Source organism: Rhinopithecus roxellana, chromosome 2 (genome assembly GCF_007565055.1).
Source record: "Rhinopithecus roxellana isolate Shanxi Qingling chromosome 2, ASM756505v1, whole genome shotgun sequence".
NCBI classification, from domain to species: Eukaryota; Metazoa; Chordata; class Mammalia; order Primates; family Cercopithecidae; genus Rhinopithecus; species Rhinopithecus roxellana.
In genome coordinates this window covers 180,877,523-180,896,843 of record NC_044550.1, presented here as the reverse complement: position 1 = coordinate 180,896,843, position 19,321 = coordinate 180,877,523, and the positions used below count along the sequence as shown (strand labels likewise).

Here is a 19,321-nt window from a genome sequence, read left to right as displayed (position 1 = left end):
ATTGTATTGCTTTGTATATCTTGCTTTACTTCTGTCAGTATTTGCTTTATATATTTGAAATCCTAATGTGAGATACACACACACATTAATATATATATATACACGCATTTGTCATAGATTTCCAGTAAATGAACATTTTTATTACTGTTTAATGTCCTTTGTCTCTTATAAGCTTTTAGTTAAGGCATATTTTATGAAATAGGACAGTTTTTCACTTAAGATGCACTTTGTGTAATATAATTTTGACCTCTTATTTGGTCATTTGCATGAAATGTCTTTTTTATCTTGTCTCCTTTAATCATTAGATTTTAAGTGACTTGTAGAAAAGCAGGTTGGATCTTTTTTTTAATTGTTAAAATTTTTTTATTCGATGTATGTATTTTGAATGGAAAGTTTACTTCATAAATATTTACATAATTTGCTGAAATAGAAAGGCTTACTAATGTTATTTTATTGTTTTACTTGATAATTTTATCTTCGTCCCTTATTTTCTGTCTTCCTTTGTGCCTTTTTGATTTTTGTATTGACAGGCCCTTCCTATTTTTTCAGTATCTCTACAGGATCCTTTTTTATTTGGTATCTTGGGAATTACATAAAATTTCTTAAATTTAAAATAATATATTTTCAACTGGTAAAAATTTAACTTTACTTGCATGTCGAAATTCTTCCTCATTACATCTGCCCTCAACTTTATTATTGATGTCACTAATCATGTTTTTCATTTTGCATATTAACAGTTTATGATTACCTTTTTTTTTTTTTTTTGCTTTTATCTTTCACACTTTGGAGAAAAATTAAAATGTTTTCTGTGCTATCATGATAATGGTATAGAACTTTATATTTTTGTATGTGCATATCTTTCCCAGAAAATTATGTTTTCATATGATTATGTTTTGTTTTCTCACATTATATTATTTTCAGTGAAAAATACTTGCTTTAGCTTTTTAAAATTTTTTAAATTTTATTTATTTATTTTTTTTGCAAGGCAGATGTAGTGCTAATATACTTTTTCAGCATTTGGTTATCTTGAAAGGTCTTTACTGTTTCTTTATTTTTAGGACAGTTTTGCTAGTTATATTATTCCCCTTAGAAGCTATTTCTCTTTTTTTTTTTTTTTCCCGAGATGGAGTCTTGCCTTGTCGCCTAGGCTAGAGTACAGTGGCACAATCTCAGCTCACTGCAACCTCTGCCTCCCGGGTTCAAGTGATTCTGCTGCCTCAGCCTCCCAAGTAGCTGGGACTATAGGCACACACCACCACACCCGGCTTTTTTTTTTTTTTTTTTTGGCATTTTTAGTAGAATGGGGTTTCACCGTGTTGGCCAGGATGGTCTCGTGATCTGCCCGCTTGGCCTCCCAAAGTGCTGGGATTACAGGTGTGAGCCACTGTGCCTGGCTGAAGCTATTTTTTTTTCTAGCACTTTATGTTACAATTCCCTGACATCTGAAAATTTTTTTTGACAGATTCACTGGTTATAAGACTACACTTATAAATGACACATCACTTTTATCTTATAACTCCTAAGATTCTCTTCTTGTCTTTGACTTTTGAAACTTATATGTGTCTTGTCATAAATCTCTGTGTGTATCCTAGTTAATAAGTTTGTGGAGCATCTTCAGTTTTTACATCCTTTTTTTACTTTTGAAAATGTCTCAGTCATTATTGTTGTATTTTTCACCTTCATGACTTTTGTTTTTTATATTTTTAATGTTTTTATTGATATTCTTATTTTTTCGATTTTATAAATTGTATGTGTTTCTATTTCACTCATTGAGCATTATTCAGGTTAAAAATTTAAAATTTGAATATCTTCATTATTTATAGTTGTTTTCTGAAAATTTTCAAATTTTTAAATTGGGCCATGTTGCCCTAATGTTGCCCACCATTTCTTTCAGCACCCTGTAGTATTGGAGACAGAAACCAGTTTTTGTAATAATTTCCAAAAACCAGAAGTAGGAATATGTGTGTCACTATTTTTCCTCTATTAAGCCAGGTTTTGGCAGTTTACTACCAAGGGCACAATGCTATATTTGTGGGGAGGAAGAGCTGCAGTGGGTAAATGTAACACACTTTTCTTCGTGTTTTATGTGGCTTTTGGCATTGTGCTTACCTGAGGCATTGCACACAGTTAACTCATTTATAGATTTCACACAAAGGCATTTTGGTCAGTGTATTTTTGTTGTATATGTCTGTAAAGAAATTATGTCCTGTGGTATTTACTGAGCATCTTACTGATGTACTTTGTATAATTTTATATATTAGATTTGTTATGTTATATATTAGATTTATAAAGTATATTTATTTACTTATTTGTTTATTTATTTATTGAGACGGGGTCTCGCCCTGTCACCTTGCCTGGAGTGCAGTGGTGCGATCTCGGCTGATGGAAACCTCTACCTCCTGGGTTCAAGGGATTCTCCTGCCTCAGCCTCCCAAGTAGCTGGGATTATAGGCATGCACCATCATTCCCAGCACTTTTTTTTTTTTTGTATTTTTAATACAGATGGGGTTTCACCATGTTGGCCAGGCTGGTCTCGAACTCCTGACCTTGTTATTTGTCCACCTCAGCCTTGAAAACTGCTGGAATTACAGGCATGAGTCACCATGCCTGGCCTGTATAGTACATATACATGAATCTAGTAAGTGGGATAATTTGTTATTTTTATTTCTTTCAGCTGTGTGTTCTCATTTCACCCAAAACCTTTGGACAGTGCAGGGCATAGAAGATTCATTCCACAAACGTATACAAAAAGGACATGAGAAACGTGGACATGAGAATTTAAAATTAAGAAAAACTTGTAAAAGTGTGAATGAGTGTAAGGTGCAGAAAGGTGGTTATAATGGAATTAACCAATGCTAATTAACTACCCAGAGCAAAATAATTCAATGTAATATATGTGTCAAAGTTTTTCATAAATTTTCAAATTCAAACAAACGTAAGATAAGATATATTGGAGAGAAAACCTTTAAATGTAAAGAATGTGGCAAATCATTTCACATGCTCTCACATCTAACTCAACACAAAAGAATTCATACTGGAGAGAACCCCCACACATGTGAAGAATGTGGCAAAGCCTTTAATCGGTCCTCAATTCTTACTAAACATAAGAGAATTCATGCCAGAGAGAAACCCTACAAGTGTGAAGAATGTGGTAAAGGCTTTACTCAGTCCTCACACCTTACTAAACACAAGAGAATTCATACTGGAGAGAAACCCTACATATGTGAAGAATGTGGTAAAGCTTTTAACCAGTCCTCAACTCTTTTTTTTTTTTTTTTTTTTTTTGAGACAGAGTCTTGCTCTGTCACCCAGGCTGGAGTGCAGTGGCCGGATCTCAGCTCACTGCAAGCTCCGCCTCCCGGGCTCACGCCATTCTCCTGCCTCAGCCTCCCGAGTAGCTGGGACTACAGGCGCCCGCCACCTCGCCCGGCTAGTTTTTTTTTTTTTTTTTTTTTTTGTAGTTTTTAGTAGAGACAGGGTTTCACCGTGTTAGCCAGGATGGTCTTGATCTCCTGACCTCGTGATCCGCCCGTCTCGGCCTCCCAAAGTGCTGGGATTACAGGCTTGAGCCACCACGCCCGGCACCAGTCCTCAACTCTTAATTTACATAAGAGAATTCATTCTGGACAAAAATGTTACAAATGTGAAGAATGTGGTAAAGCCTTTAAGTGATCCTCATCCGTTAATGAACATAAGAGAATTCATGCTGGAGAGAAACCCTTCTCATGCGAAGAATGTGGCAGTGTCTTTACTACATCCTCAGACTTTGCTAAACATAAGAGAATTCATACAGGAGAGAAACCCTACAAATGTGAAGAACGTGGCAAATCCTTTAATAGGTCCACAACCCTTATGACACTTAAGAGAATCCATACCTGGAGAGAAATCCTACACATGTGGAGAATGTGGTAAAGCCTTTAATTGGTCCTCAACCCTTAATGTACACAAGAGAATTCACTCTGGAAAAAATCCCTACAAATGTGAAGATTGTGGCAAAGCCTTTGAAGTGTTTGCAAACCTGTATAATCATAAAAAAGTTCATACTGGAGAGAAACCCTACGTATGTACACAATGTGGCAAAGCCTTTAAATAGTCCTCACACCTGAATAAACATAAGAAAATTCACACTGTAGATAAATCTACAAATGTAAAGAATGTGGGAGTACTTTTAAGCAGTACTCCAACCTTCCTCAACATAAGAGAACTCATACTGGAGAAAAACTTTAGAAATGTGAAGCATGTGGGAGCTTTTAAGTCTTCCTCAATCTTTTCTATTCATAATTCATACTGGAGAGAAACTCTACATATGTGAAAAATTTGACAGAGCTTTTAACCACAACTCAAACTGTTCTAAACATAAGAGAAATGGTATTGGTGAGAAGCCATAAAAATACGAAAAGTGTGGAAAAGCCTTCAAATGCTTGTCACATCTTACTATATATAATTCCTACTGAAGAAAACCCCTAGGAATATTAAAAGTGTGGCAAAACTTTTAACCAATGCTCGTATCTCTTAGCACATGATAGCATTTATGCTTGAGAAAAATTGTACAAATATGGAAAATGTAGAAACTAAGCCATTAATGCCTACTCACATGTTACTAAATATCAGAAAGTCTGTACTTAATAAAAGCATTATAAATGTAATATTTGTTGAAAGACCTATTAGAAAATACAGGTCTTAAAGGTGAAGAAGAGTATTCTGAAGACAGACAATACAAATAGTAAGACGGTTGTAGTACCTGTGCTTGCATCATGGGTCTTTTTTTTTTTTTTTTTTTTTTTCTGAGACAGAGTCTGGCTCTGTCGCCCAGGCTGGAGTGCAGTGGCCAGATCTCAGCTCACTGCAAGCTCCACCTCCTGGGTTCACGCCATTCTCCTGCCTCAGCCTCCCGAGTAGCTGGGATTACAGGCACCTGCCACCTCGCCCGGCTAGTTTTTTGTATTTTTTAGTAGAGACGGGGTTTCATCGTTTTAGCCAGGATGGTCTCGATCTCCTGACCTCGTGATCCGCCCGTCTCAGCCTCCCAAAGTGCTGGGATTACAGGCTTGAGCCACCGCGCCCGGCCGCATCATGGGTCTTATTGTGCATATTTCATAGTAGAAGAAAACCCTGAGGCAGTTGCCCCAAACTTCTTCGACATTGGAGAATTTATATTGGATAGAAATTTTACAAATATAATAAATTTGGAAAAGCATTTGTTCAAAAACTGTAGCTTAAAAAAATACCAGAGGGTTTATACTAGAAGATATTTTGTAGATGCGTTAAGTATGAAAAGATATTCAGTCTAAAATTAAGACTAAATGTCAGAATATTTACAGTGGGAAGAAGGCATTAACACTTGAAACATTACGGTAAATCAGAGTGTTAAGTATAAAAAAATTCCAAAGCCGAAACTGTTAGATAATTTCTTTGTATATAAGTTGAAAAGGAGTAGATTTTTGAAGTTACTCCATTGAAATTATACTTTTTTTACTTGAAAAAGTTACAGATCTTTTGAAAAGCAAATTCACCTCTAAAATTTCTTCATACTGATTCAACTTATTGTTTATATGAAAGCGTGTGATGAATTGTTGCATCAGAGGTATGAGTGATTCTTTTTAGGTGGGCATCATTCATGAACTTTTACATGAATGAGTAAGGACATTGAAAGATACATGAGATGATGTGTGCATCTTTGTGGTTGACTTATATCATTGCATGATTCATGAGGTACATGTTCAAAGTAATATTCTTCTGTATTAAAGTGAGAGAAAAACAATCTGAATTTTAGTAATAAATTATTTTACCAATTGTACATTTATGTAATCAAATACATTAAATTTTAAAATTTTCTTTTAAGATTGTGTGTGAACTTAATTTTTTAATTCAACAAAATTGCTAATGTGTTGAAATTACTGTGTCTGGAATGAAGTGTTACTATGCCACAACTTTCACCTATCACACCTTACTCAAGGGTATAGGTAAAAAATGGTAACAGTGTACTTTTAGTAACATAGTTTAATGACATTTCTAGCAATCCCTTTTTCCAGTGGCTTTAAACAGCAAATAAATTGCAAGAATATTGTTCTCATGTTAAATTTTTATTATTTTTCTTATTTAAATTTATTTTTAAAAATTTATGTGGGTACATGGTATGTGTATATATTCATGGCATATATGGGTTACTTTGATACAGGCATACAACATGTAATCACATCAGTGTAAATGAGTTATTCATCACCTCAAGCATTTATCCTTTGTATTACAAACAATCCAATTATACACTTTATTTTTAAATGTACAATTAAATTATTTTTTATTACAAGTAATTTTATGATTGTATTCAGTATTATATCAGAATATAATTATAATTTAGACATTTCTGTGTCCTGAATACATATTTTTTTAAATGTTCCATATTTTCCTTTGGACATGTGGCTTCTCTTCTGGGAAACACATACAGACTTTTAGTTTTGATTTACATGGAGATAAATATACAAATGTATTGCTCTAAGATAAACCTTAGGTGTAAAAAATTATAGAACAAGCAATTGTGTTTGGAAATTTGTACCTATTTTCCAAAGAAAATAGCAACATTGGGACAAAAAATATTCTTTTAATAATATATATAACTGACTAGAAACATAAAAACCTAAAATATTCTGGAATCCAATCTATACTATCTTTGTATTTAATTGATTACTGTAAAATCTAATGGGTCATTGTTGAGAATCTCCTTGTGCAAATTATCTGTTTTGTCTGGTACTCATGCTAGTGATATAATTCACTTGTTTCTCATAGTTTTTTGTTTTAACTTCATTAAGTATTTATTGTGTGAGCTGGTCAGAAATTGTAAGAATGATTTTTATAAAATTTAGAGCACACAAAATAAATTTAAGATGTTCACAATGTGTGTATTAAGTAATATTTAGTTAGAACATTTTGTTTAATTGGGGAACCATATATAAGCTGTTTAGTTATTGTTCCTTTCACTTTTTATAATTGACATAATTGAGTTTATTGGGCCAATTCAAGTAAGTACTGGGAACACTTTATAAGTTATGAGGATGTTTTGATACATAATTGCAGTGAACAAACATAAGAAAGTGAAGGGTGTGTAATAGATGCTCCATAATTAGGTACAAATATTTTTCTGGAGTTTATTTGTAGGTCCAAGTAAGAGATTGAAAATATCTGTGATGAAGAAATGGTATTAATTCTGCATGTTAAGAGGACATTTGTTCCCAGGCTGTAAAAGTGACTCATTCTGAATTTAAATAAGATTTCGGTGTTTATATTCTAATTATCTTCAGTTTTTTCTTTTTATGTCTTTATGTGTTCATCCTCAGCTGTATGTACCTCACAGGCCTTCTCCTGATTTGTGTTATGGCTACAGTTTTTTCACTGTTCTCTTCATGCCATGTAATTTCACATGGATTTTCTAGGTTCTCATGAAAAGTTTGGATTTTTTTTTAATGTGGTAAATTATTGTTTTTAAGCGAGGTGTTTGTATAGCTTATCAATGCAACATTTATATTACTTGAGTCATTTACTGTTCACATGTGAAAGGATTCAGTCAGTCAGCATTGTTTTTCTCTGTAAAAGAAAAATTTTATGGGATTCTAAACAAAGTATGTTAAATGAAACATAAGCTAGAATAGGTAAAGTGTTAATATGGGTGGGTTGCATATTATAACTACCATATGAAGAAACTCATCCAAATTTTGAAATCTCTTAGAAGAAAATATGTCTTAGAAATAAATTTCTAGGCTGGGCGCAGTGGCTCACGCCTGTAATCCCAGCACTTTGGGAGGCTGAGGCAGATGGATCACCTGAGGTCAGGAGTTCAAGACCAGCCTGACCAACATGGAGAAACCCCGTTTCTACTAAAAATACAAAAATTAGCCAGTTGCAATGGTAGGTGCCTATAATCCCAGCTACTTGGAAGGCTGAGGCTAGAGAATTGTTTGAACCTGGGAGGTAGAGGTTGCAGTGAACTGAGATGGCAACACTGCACTCCAGCCTGGGTGACAGAGCGAGACTCAATCTCAAAAGAAAGAAATTTCTTGGAGACTTAGTGATATGTGAAATATTTTACATTAATTTTCTATGACATAGCAAAACTTTTTTTTATGCAGAATAGTCTATATATTTATTATAAAGTATATACTGTACATGGTGACTGAAGTCACCATGTTGTACAATAAATTTTCTGAACTTACTCCTCCTAGTCAACTGTAATTATGTATTATTTTACAGACATCTTTCCAAATGCCTCTTTTTTTCTAAATAACCAAGCATCCAGTAACCAGCATTTGCTGTCTGGCTTATTTCACTTAGCATAATGTCCTCTAAATTTATCCATATTGTTTCAAATGACAAGATTTTTTTCTCCTTTATTGCTGAATAGTATTTCATTGTCACACATTTTTAAAAATTTAAATAAGTAATCATTTATTGGTTGAAAAACTCATGTAATGAAAATCCATTTGTGTTAAAGCATGTATTAATGTAATTCAGCATGTAAAATTTTATTAATCGTAGCTAATTTGTACCAAACACTAACCAAAATTCAGTGTGTGTTAAGGAAGGTAAATTATCGGTGGTGGAATTGTAGGTTATTTTAATTTGCTTTATTGAACAGTTTTTTACTTCCTAATTTTTGGCATTGTGTCATTTAATTAAAATAAAACATCATATATGTTTTAACCTTGCCTTTATTTGTATATACATGTTAAATGAAGAAAGAAAGAAAGAACAAAAGAAAGGGAGAAAAAAAGAAACAAAAAGTAAGAATTTAAAAAATGGAAGAGAGGAAGAAAGGAAGCAGAGAAAAAAATAAAATTTTAAAAGTGCTATAAATTAGAGCCAAGAAAGCATCTTGATAGTGTAATCAGTTTTGCTATACAAGGCCCAAGCCAACAGGGCCTCCTGGGAGAGACAGAGATACTGGAGACTGCAAATAATTCCTAAACATTTTCCATTTTTATCGCTTTTCATTCATTGTGTAAGTTACTACACTTTTTTTGTCAGCTGAAACTAATTCCAGTTGTCTAACAATATTTTACTTTGTTATTATAATCCAGATTCAAAGAATAAAAATGAAAGTGTTTTCTAGGCTGGTTGCTTATTTGTCAATTAGGCAGAATGATCAGTCTAGACAAGAATCATTTATTAGCATTCTGAACAGGGATCCTGGCCAAGAGGAGGAATTCTCCAGAAAGGAGCCAGGGATCTCAGTATAAGAAAAACTCTTGGTCGGTTTCAGTGACAATCACAAGCAATTTCACTCTGACCAGATAAGACTCTGGCTGGCAGTGTGGAAAAAGAGCCCAACTTTGGGGGAATCAAACCAGGGCCTTCCAGATATTCATTCATTTACCAAGAAAGCATTACTGATGTAAAATTATGTGCATCACCCTGTGTTTAGGGCAATGAAAGTTAAATAAAAACGCATCAGGCATATCCACCCTTCTGGAAACACATTCTAGTTGGGTGCCTCTGAAGGCCTGCATTTGGTGTTGCCATTCTGGGGACTGTGATGATATTATTGTGATTTTAGTAGCATTTCCTAATGAGTAATAATATTGAAACATTTTACATGCCACTTAGAATTTGTCTATTCAAACACTTTATTCGTGTTGCATTGGTAAATTATTGTATTATTATTAAATCATAAGAGTTCTCTGAATATATTTATTCCTAGACCCAAATCAGATTTAAAACTTAAAATATGTTTTGCCATTAGGTAGTTTGTCTTTTGTATTCATTATGCTTCTGTTCAAAAAGCAGATGTTTTTCTGTTTCGTGAAGTAATATTCTTTATTTTTCTCTCGTTTTGAGACAGGGTCTCTGCACCCAATCTGAAGTGCAGTGGCACAATTGTGGCTCACTGCAGCCTCAATCTCCTCTCCTGAGGAAATGGCACTACAGGCCTGTGCCCCAATGCCCAGCTTTTTTTTTTTCTTTAATTTTTCACAGACATGAAGTCTCACTATGTTGCCCAGGCTGGTCTCGAACTCCTGGGATCATGTAATTCTCCCACCTCAGCCTCTCCAAGAGCTGGGATTACAGGTATAAGCCATTGATCCTGGCCTAAGTTTTTCTTATTCTGGATTTTGCTTTTGTGTAATTTTGTGTAATAGCTAAGATATTTTTTGCCTAACCCAACATTATAAAAATTTACTCTAATTTTTGTCCAGTGAATATGATAATTTTAACTTTTATAATTAAGAGATAATCAATTTTTAATATTTTCTTTTGTGTGGTTTGAGTTAGGGGTTCAGCTTTACTTGTTTGCGTGTTGACAATTGATTTCTCAGCATCATTTGTTGAAGAAACTTCTGCTATTAAAATTTCTTGGCATCTTTGACAAAATTAATTTTACCGCAAGTTAATGTGTTCATTAATATACCATCAATTATATTCCTTTAATATATAAAAATATATTTTTTTCACTGTATTTCCAGCTCTTAAGTCCAGGAGTGCATGTGCAGGATGTGTGGGTTTGTTACATACATGGGTAAACATGTGCCATGGTGGTTGGCTGCACAGATCATCCAGTCACCCAGGTATTAAGCCCAGCATGTGCTAGCTATTCTTCCTAATCCTCTACTTCCTCTCACGTTCCATACTCAGGCCCCAGTGTGTGTTGTTCCTGCTGTGTGTACATGTGTTCTCTTTACTTAGTTCCCACCTATAAGTGAGAACATGCAGTATTTGGTTTTTGGTTCCTGCATTAATTTGCTAACAATAGTGGCCTCTAGATCTATCCATGTCACTGCAAAGGACATGATCTTGTTCCTTTTTATGGATGCATAGAATTTCATGGTGTTTATATATCACATTTTCTTTATCTAGCCTGTCATTGATGGGCATTTAGATTCATCCCATGTCTTTGCTATTATGAATAGTGCTGCAATGAGCATACGCGTGTATGTGCCTTTATAATGAAACAATTTATAATCCTTTAGGTATATACCCAGTTATGGGATTTCTGGGTCAAATGGTATTTCTTCCTCTAGGTCTCTGAGGAATCGTCACACTGTCTTCCACAATGGTTGAACTAATTTACACTCTCACCAATGGTGTAAGAGCATTCCTTTTTTCCCACAACCTTACCAGCATCTGTTGTTTTGTGACTTTTTTGTTATAGCCATTCTGACTCAGTGTGAGATGATATCTCATTTTAGTTTTGATTTGGATTTATATTTATTTACTTATTTTTGAGACAGAGACTTACTCTGTTGCCAAGGCTGGAGTGCAGTGGCATGATCTCGGTTTACTGCAACCTCCACCGCCCAGGTTTAAGTGATTCTTCTGCCTTAGCCTTCTGAGTAGCTGGGATTACAACCAGCACCACCATGCCTGGCTAATTTTTTGTATTTTTAGTAGAAATGGGGTTTCACCATGTTGGCCAGGCTGGTGTTGAACTCTTCACCTCAAGTGATCGACCCACCTCAGCCTCCCAAAGTGCTGAGATTACAGGTGTGAGCCACTGCATTTGGCCTGCATTTTTCTAATGATCAGTGATGTTGAGCTTTTCTTCATATGTTGTTTGGCCACATGTATGTCTTCTTTTGGGAAGTGTCTGTTAATATCCTTTGCCCACTTTTAAGTGGGGATGTTTGTTTTCTTGTAAATTTGTTCAAACTTTTTATACGTGCTGGATATTAGACCTTTGTCAGATGCATAGATTGCAATTTTTTTTATTTTGTAGGTTATCTATTTACTCTGTTGACAGTTTCTTTTTCTGTGCAGAAGCTCTTTAGTGTAATTAGATCCCATTTTTAAATTTTTGCTTTTCTTGAAATGGCTTTTTGTGTCTTTGTCATGAAATCTTTGCCCGTGCCTATGTCTTGAATGATATTGCCTTGGTTTTCCTTTAGGGTTTTTATAGTTTTTGGTTTTACATTTAAGTCTTTAAACCATTTTGAGTTGATTTTTGTATATGGTGTAAGAAAGGGATCCAGTTTCAATTTTCTGCATATGGCTAGCCAGTTCTCCCAACACCATTTATTAAATAGGACATTCTTTTCCCATTGCTTGTTTTTGTCAGGTTTGTTGAAGACCAGGTGGCTGTAGATGTGCAGTCTTATGTATGGGTTCTCTATTCTGTTCCATTAGTCTATCTATCTGTTCTTGTACCAGTACCAGACTGTTTTGGTTACTGTAGCCCTGTAGTATAGTTTCAAGTCAGGTAGCGTGATGCCTCCAGCTTTATTCTTTTTGCTTAGAATTGCCTTGGCTATTTGGACTATTTTTTGGTTCCATATGAATTTTAAAATAGTTTGTTTCTAGTTCTGTGAAGAATGTCAATGGTAGTTTAATGGGAATAGCATTGAATCTATAAATTTCTTTGGGTAGTGTGGCCATTTTCATGATATTGATTCTTCGTATGGATGGGCATGGAATGTATTTCCATTTGTTTGTGACATCTCTGATTTATTTGAGCCATGGCTTTTAGTTCTTGAAGAGGTCCTTCACTTCCCTTGTTAGCTGTATTCCTAGGTATTGTATTCCTTTTGGCAATTATGAATGGGAGTTCGTTCTTGATTTGGATCTCGACTGGCTTGTTTTTGGTACATAGGAATGTTAGAGTTTTTTTTTTTTTTTTTTTTCTCTCATTGATTTTGTATCCTGAGACACTGCTGAAGTTGCTTGTCAGCTTAAGAGGCTTTTGGGCTGAGACAGTGGGGTTTTCTAGACACAGGATCATGTCATCTGCAGAAAACATAGTTTAATTTCCTCTCTTTTTATGTGAATACACTTTATTTCCTTCTCTTGCCTGATTGCTATGGCCACAACTTCCAATATTGTGTTGAATAAAAGTGGTGAGAGTGGGCATCCTTGTCTTGTGCTGATTTTCAAGGCAAATGCTTCCAGCTTCTGCCCATTCAGTATAATATTGGCTGTGGGTTTGTCATAGGTGCCTCTTACTATTTTGAGGTATGTTCCTTCAATACCTACTTTATTGAGAGTTCTTAACATGAAGAGATGTTGAATTTTATCAAAGGCCTCTTCTGCATCTATTGAGAAATATCATGTGGTTTTTGTCCTTAGTTGTGTTTATGTGATGAACCACATATATCGATTTGTGTATGTTCCGCCAACCAGGGATGAAACCTACTTGGTGGTGGTGGACAAGCTTTTCTATGGGCTGCTGGATTCAGTTTGCCAGTATTTTGTTGAGGATTTTTGCATCAATGTTTATCAAGAATATTGGCCTAAAGTTTTCTTTTTTTGTTGTTGTATCTCTGTCAGGTTTTGGTATCAGAATAATGCTGGCCTGATAGAATGCCTTAGGGAAGAGTCCATCATTTTCACTTTTTTGGGGATAGTTTCAGTAAGAATGGTACCAGCTCTTCTTTGTACCTCTGGTAGAATTCAGCTTTGAATCTGTCGGATCCTGGGCTTTTTTGGGTCAGTAGGTTTTCTATTACTGTCTCAAATTCAGAACTCATAATTGGCCTATTTAGGGGTTCAGTGTCTTCCTAGTTCAGTCCTGGGAGGGTTATGTGTCCAAGAATGTATGTATTTATTCTAGATTTTCTAGTTTATGTATGTAGAAGTGTTTATAATATTCTCTGTTTGTTATCTGTATTTCTGTGGCATCAGTGGTAATATCTCTTTTCTTATTTCTGATTGTGTTTATTTGAATCTTTCCTCTTCTTTATTAGTCTAGCTAGAAGTCTATTTTATTAATTTTTTCAAAAAATAGCTCCTCGATTTGTTGATATTTTGAAGGGGTTTTTTTGTGTCTCTATTACCTTCTGTTCAGCTCTGATCCTGGTTATTTTTTGTCTTATGCTAGCTTTGGGGTTTGTTTGCTCTTGTTTCTCTAGTTCTTTTAGTTGTAATGTTAGGTTGATAACTTGAGATCTTGTTAGCTTTTTAATGTGGACATTTAGTGCTACCAGTTTTTCGCTTAACACTGCTTTAGCTGCATCTCAGAGATTCTGGTACATTGTCTCTTTGTGCTCATTAGTTTAAAAGAACTTCTTGATGTTTGCCTTAATTTCATTATTTACCCCAAATCCTTAAGGAGAAGGTTGTTCAAGTTCCATGTAGTTGCATGGTTTTGAGTGAATTTCTTACTCTTGAGTTCTAATTTGCTTGCACTGTGGTTTGAGACACTGTTATGATTTCAGTTCTTTTGCACTCGTTGAGGCATGTTTTGCTTCTGATTATGTGGTCAATTTTAGAGTAAGTTGTATGTGGTGATGAGAACAATGCATATTCTGTTATTTTGGGGTGGAGAGCTCTGTAAGTATCCATCAGTTCCACTTAATTTAGGGCTGAGTTCACACCTGAAATCTTTGTTAATTTTCTATCTTGATGTCTAATATTATCAGTGGGTTGTTAAAGTACCCCACTACTATTATGTGGGAGTCTAAGTCTCCTTGAAGGTTGCTAAGAACTTGCTTTATGAATCAGGGTGCTCCTGTGTTGGGTATGTATATATTTAGGATAGTTCACTCTTTTTGTTGAATTGGAACCTTTACCCTTATTTAATGCCTTTCTTTGTCTTTTTGATCTTGTTGGTTTAAAGTCTGTTTTATCAGAAACTAGGATTGCAACCTCTGCTTTTTTCTGTTATCTCTTTGCTTGGTAAATTTTCATCCATCCTTTTATTTTGAGCCTATGTGTGTCTTTGCATGTGAGATGGGTCTTTTGAAGACAGCATGCCAATGGTTCTTGGTACTTTATCCAGCTTGCCATGCTGTGTCTTTTAACCGGGGCACTTATCCCATTCATATTTAAGGTTAGTATTGTTATGTGTGGTTTTGATCCTGTCATCATGATGCTAGCTGGTTATTTTGTAGACTTCTTTATGTGGTTGCTTCATAGTGTCACTCGTCTGTATACTTCAGTATGTTTTTGTAGTGGCTGGTAATGGTAACTTTCCATATTTAGTGCTTCCTTCAAGAGGTCTTGTCAGGCAAGTCTGCTGGTAGTAAATTCCCTCAGTATTTGCTTTTCTGAAAAAAAAAAAAATCTTATTTCTCCTTCTCTTATGAAGCTTAGTTTGGCCAGATATGAAATTCTGGGTTGGAATTTCTTTTCTTTAAGAATGTTGAATATTGGCCCCCAAGCTCTTCTGGCTTGTAGGGTTTTCACTAAGAGGTCTGCTGTTAGTTTGATGGGCTTCTGTTTGTAGGTGACCTGACCACTCTCTCTGGCTGCCCTTAACATTTTTTCTTTCGTTTTGACCTTGGAGAATCTGATGATTATATGACTTGGGAGTGGTCTTTTCATGGAGTATCTTACTGGGGTTCTCTGCATTTCCTGAATTTGAATGTTGGCCTGTCTAGCTAGGTTGAGGAAGTTCTCCCGGATGATATCCTGAAATATGTTCATACATCTCAGAGGTTTCGTTCATTCCTTTTCATTATTTTCTCTATTCATGTCTGCCTGTCTTATTTGAGAAAGACAGTCTTCAAGCTCTGTGATGTTTTTCCTCCACTTGGTCTATTCTGCTGTTAATATTTGTGATTATATTGTGAAGGTCTTGCAGTGACTTTTTTTTTCAACTTTATCAGGTCATTTATGTTTCTAGATATACTGGCCATTTTGGCTGTCAGTTCCTGCATTGTTTTAACATGATTCTTAGCTTACTTGCATTGGATTACAATATGCCCCTTTAGCTCAGCAAAGCTCATTTGTATTCACATTCTGAAGCCTACGTCTATCATTTCAGCCATTTCAGCCTCAGCCCAGTTCTGAACCCTTGTTGGAGAGGTGTTGCAGTCATTTGGAGAACAGGGTGCACCCTTACTTTTTGAGTTTTCATCATGTTTGTGCCACTTTTTATCTTTGTGGGCTTATCTGTTTTCAATCTTTCAGGTTGCTGACTTTGGATGGGGTTATTGTGGGGGGTTTTTGTTGTTGTTTGTCTGTCTGTTTTTCTTTTAATCATTTGGTTGCTGTTTTGTAAGGCTACTGTTGTTTGCTGGGGGTCCACTCCACACTTAGTTTTTTTGTTTTTTTGTTTTTCTGTTTTTTTGAGACAGAGTCTCGCTCTGTAGCCCAAGCTGGAGTGCAGTGGTGCAATCTCGGCTCACTGCAACCTCCACCTCCAGGGTTCAAGCGATTCTTCTTCCTCAGCCTCCCGAGTGGCTGGGACTACAGGTGCACATCACTACGCTCAGCTAATTGTTGTATTTTTAGTAGAGACAGGGTTTCACCATATTGGCCAGGCTGGTCTCAAACTCCTGACCTCGTGATCCACCCACCTCAGCCTCTCAAAGTGCTGGGATCACAGGCGTGAGCCACCAGGCCCGGCAGTCACGGTGGTTTTTTAAATACCTGGAAGTATCACCAGTTAAGGCTGCAATACAGCAAGGATGGCAGCCTGAACATTCCTCTGGGGTCTCCATCCCAGGGGTTACTGACCTGTTGACTGCCTGAACACAACCGTAGGAGGTGGCTGGAGACCACGGTTTGGAGGTCCCACCCAATCAGGAGAAAGGGGATGAGCAACCAATTAAAGAAGGAGTCTGGCCATGTTTTGGTAGAGCGACTGTACTGTGTTGGGGATTTGTTCCTCCCCCAGTTGGCTTGGGCTCTCCAAGGCCCACAGGCTACACTGGCTGAGATGCTCAAACAGCAAAGATGGTGACCCACTCTGCTTCCTGGGCACTCCATCCCAGGGAGAAATTAGAACTTTGGTGGCCTCAGAACACGGGCATGGGTGGCAGGAAGCCCTGGCTGGGAGGACCTGCCCAGCAAGGAAAAATGGACTGGGGTCCCGTTTAAAGAAGCAGTCAGGCCATGCCTCAACAAAACAGCTGTTCCATGCTGGGGAACCACCTTTGTCCCAGTCAGCTTGGACTCTCCAAAGCCACAGGCTGGAATGGCCGAGTCACCCAAACAGCTAAGGTAGCAGCCCGTCTTCCCCTTTCTGAGCACTCCATCTTAGGGAGAAATCAGAACTCTGTTCATAGAATATGGGTGGGGCTGGCTGGAGGCCCGTGCTGGGAAGACTCATCCAGCGAGGATAATGGATTGGGTTTTTATTTGAAGAAGCAACCTGGCCATATTTTGGTAAAACAGCTGCGCCTTGCTGTGGGGTCCCTTCCTCATTCGGATTGTTTGGACTCTCCAAAGCCATCATCCGAGCAGCAAAGATGGTGGCCTGGCCCTCCCCCAGGGGCTCAGACCCATCTCAGTCAGGTGCTAGGCTGTTGCTGGCGGCTGGCTGGAATTCCAAGCCAGTGGGGCTTGTCATGTGAGGTGCAGTGGAAGTGGGGCCCACAGACTGATGCTGCTCGGCCCCCTGGATTCGGCCCCTTCCTGGAGGCACGCACCGACCTCCCACCTTCCTGATTTGCAGTCACCTTTGTTGGAAATCCCAGGGCTGAAGTGTGTAAAGCTCCTGGGTCTCTGTGTGTGTCTGAACAGCTGCTCTACTGAGACTCCACACAACTCTGTGTGTCAGGCCCAAGGCCCTGGTCAAGTGGGCTCACAAGGGGCTCTCCTGATCCAAGGGTTGCAAAGATCTGTGGGAGAAGTGTGATTTCCTAGGGTTGCAAATTCTCTCACCCCTATTCTTGGCTGGGGGTGGGAGTTTTGTTGGCTCTGTGTCATTCCTGGATAGGTCCCCAAAATCTACCCTTATAGTAGTACCATATTGTTTGGTTATGATAACATTTTAGTAAGAACTGATATTGGAAGTTAATTTTGTTTTTATTTTCAAAATTCTCAGGTGTGTTTGATTTTTTTGCACATCTATATAGAATTTAGAAAGGGCAGCTTGTCAATTTACATTGAAAATAATTTACTTTGAAATTTGCATTGAATCTGTAAATTTTTTTTTTTTTTTTGGAGACAGAGTTTCGCTCTTGTCACCCAGGCTGGAGTGCAATGGTGCAATCTTGGCCCACTTCAACCTCTGCCTCCTGGGTTCAAGCAATTCTCCTGCCTCAGCCTCCTGAGAAGCTGGGATTACAGGTGTGTGCCACCACACCCGGCTACTGTAAATGTTTTCTTTGGGTATTTTGATATTAATATTTCTTATTGATAATCTTGAATATTAGATTCTTTCCTTATAGTTTTAAAAATTTCTTTCAGCATTTTAAAAAATTTTCACTGTGAAGTATGTGTGCTTGCTTTTAAAAATATATTCCTAAATGGTTTTTTCAATATTATTAATAAATCTTTTCTTGACTTAATTTTTAGTATGTCAATTACTGTTACATAAAAGTATTATTTAATATTGTATATTAATCTTGTATTTTGTGACATTAATAAATTTTATTAGTTCAAGTAAGTTTTTGGTAAATTTATAATAGATTTTTATACATTACGGCAAGAAAATAGTATTCTACTTTTTTCTAATCCAAAAGTTTTATTTATTTTTCTAGTATAGTTTTCTGGTTAGTACTTCCAGTACATTTTTAAACAGAGTGGAAGAAATGTACATTCTTGTTCCATTTTTTGAACTTACAAATAAAGTCTACAGCCATCCACCATTAAGTATACTATTAGCTGTTATTTTTTTATACATGCTTTCTAGCAGGTCTTAGAATTTCCATTCTAGTCGTTTTCTGAGTGTTTTATCATAAATAGGTGCTGGATTTGTCAAACTTTTGCATCTATTTAGGTTGTCACTTTTTTCTATTGTTCAAGTAACATTTTGTAATATGTTGATTTTTAAAATATTAAGCCAACACTGCATTTGTGTAAAACTATTACTTTGGTCATTGTATGTAATCAGTTTTACATATTGCTAAATTTAGTTTCCTAACATTTCTGAGAATTTCATCAGGAATTCTATATTTATATAGGATTTTGGTCCACGGTCTTCTTTATTTGTGATCCTTTTGTCTAGTTTTGGTATCCCAGTACTCTTGGCTAATAGATAAATAGAAAAATCTTACCTGTTCTAGGCCAGGCACGGTGGCTCTTGCCTGTAATCCCAACACTTTGGGAGGCCAAGGCAGGCAGATCACAAGGTCAGGAGATCAAGACCATCCTGGCTAACACAGTGAAACGCTGTCACAACTAAAAATACAAAAAATTAGCCAGGTATGGTGATGGGTGCCTGTAGTCCCAGCTACTCAGGAGGCTGAGGCAGGAGAATGGTGTGAACCCGGGAAGTGGAGCTTGCAGTGAGCTGAGATCGCGCCACTGCACTCCAGCCTGCACGACAGAGTGAGTCTCTGTCTCAAAAAAAAAAAAAAATTTTAAGTCAATATAATGAGGAAAATAGTAAATATATTAATAATGTGGAAGAAAAAAGAAGCTATAAGGGTGACAAATCTTATTTGGAAAAAAGTCAAATATAAAGTAAACAATTAAAAATGAATCAGTCTATTTAATTTACAACATTTGAGTG

General features: G+C 36.4%; 1 protein-coding gene across 1 annotated transcript; it reads left to right on the top strand.

Annotated features, from left to right (window-relative positions):
* Positions 1-3,115: 3,115 nt before the first annotated feature.
* Positions 3,116-4,230, top strand: ZNF781 (zinc finger protein 781). Its single transcript, XM_030924698.1, is given in 3 exon segments — positions 3,116-3,251; positions 3,570-3,874; positions 3,876-4,230. Coding segments are annotated over 3 exon segments (672 nt in total). The 3' UTR covers positions 4,107-4,230.
* The last annotated feature ends 15,091 nt before the right edge of the window (positions 4,231-19,321 follow it).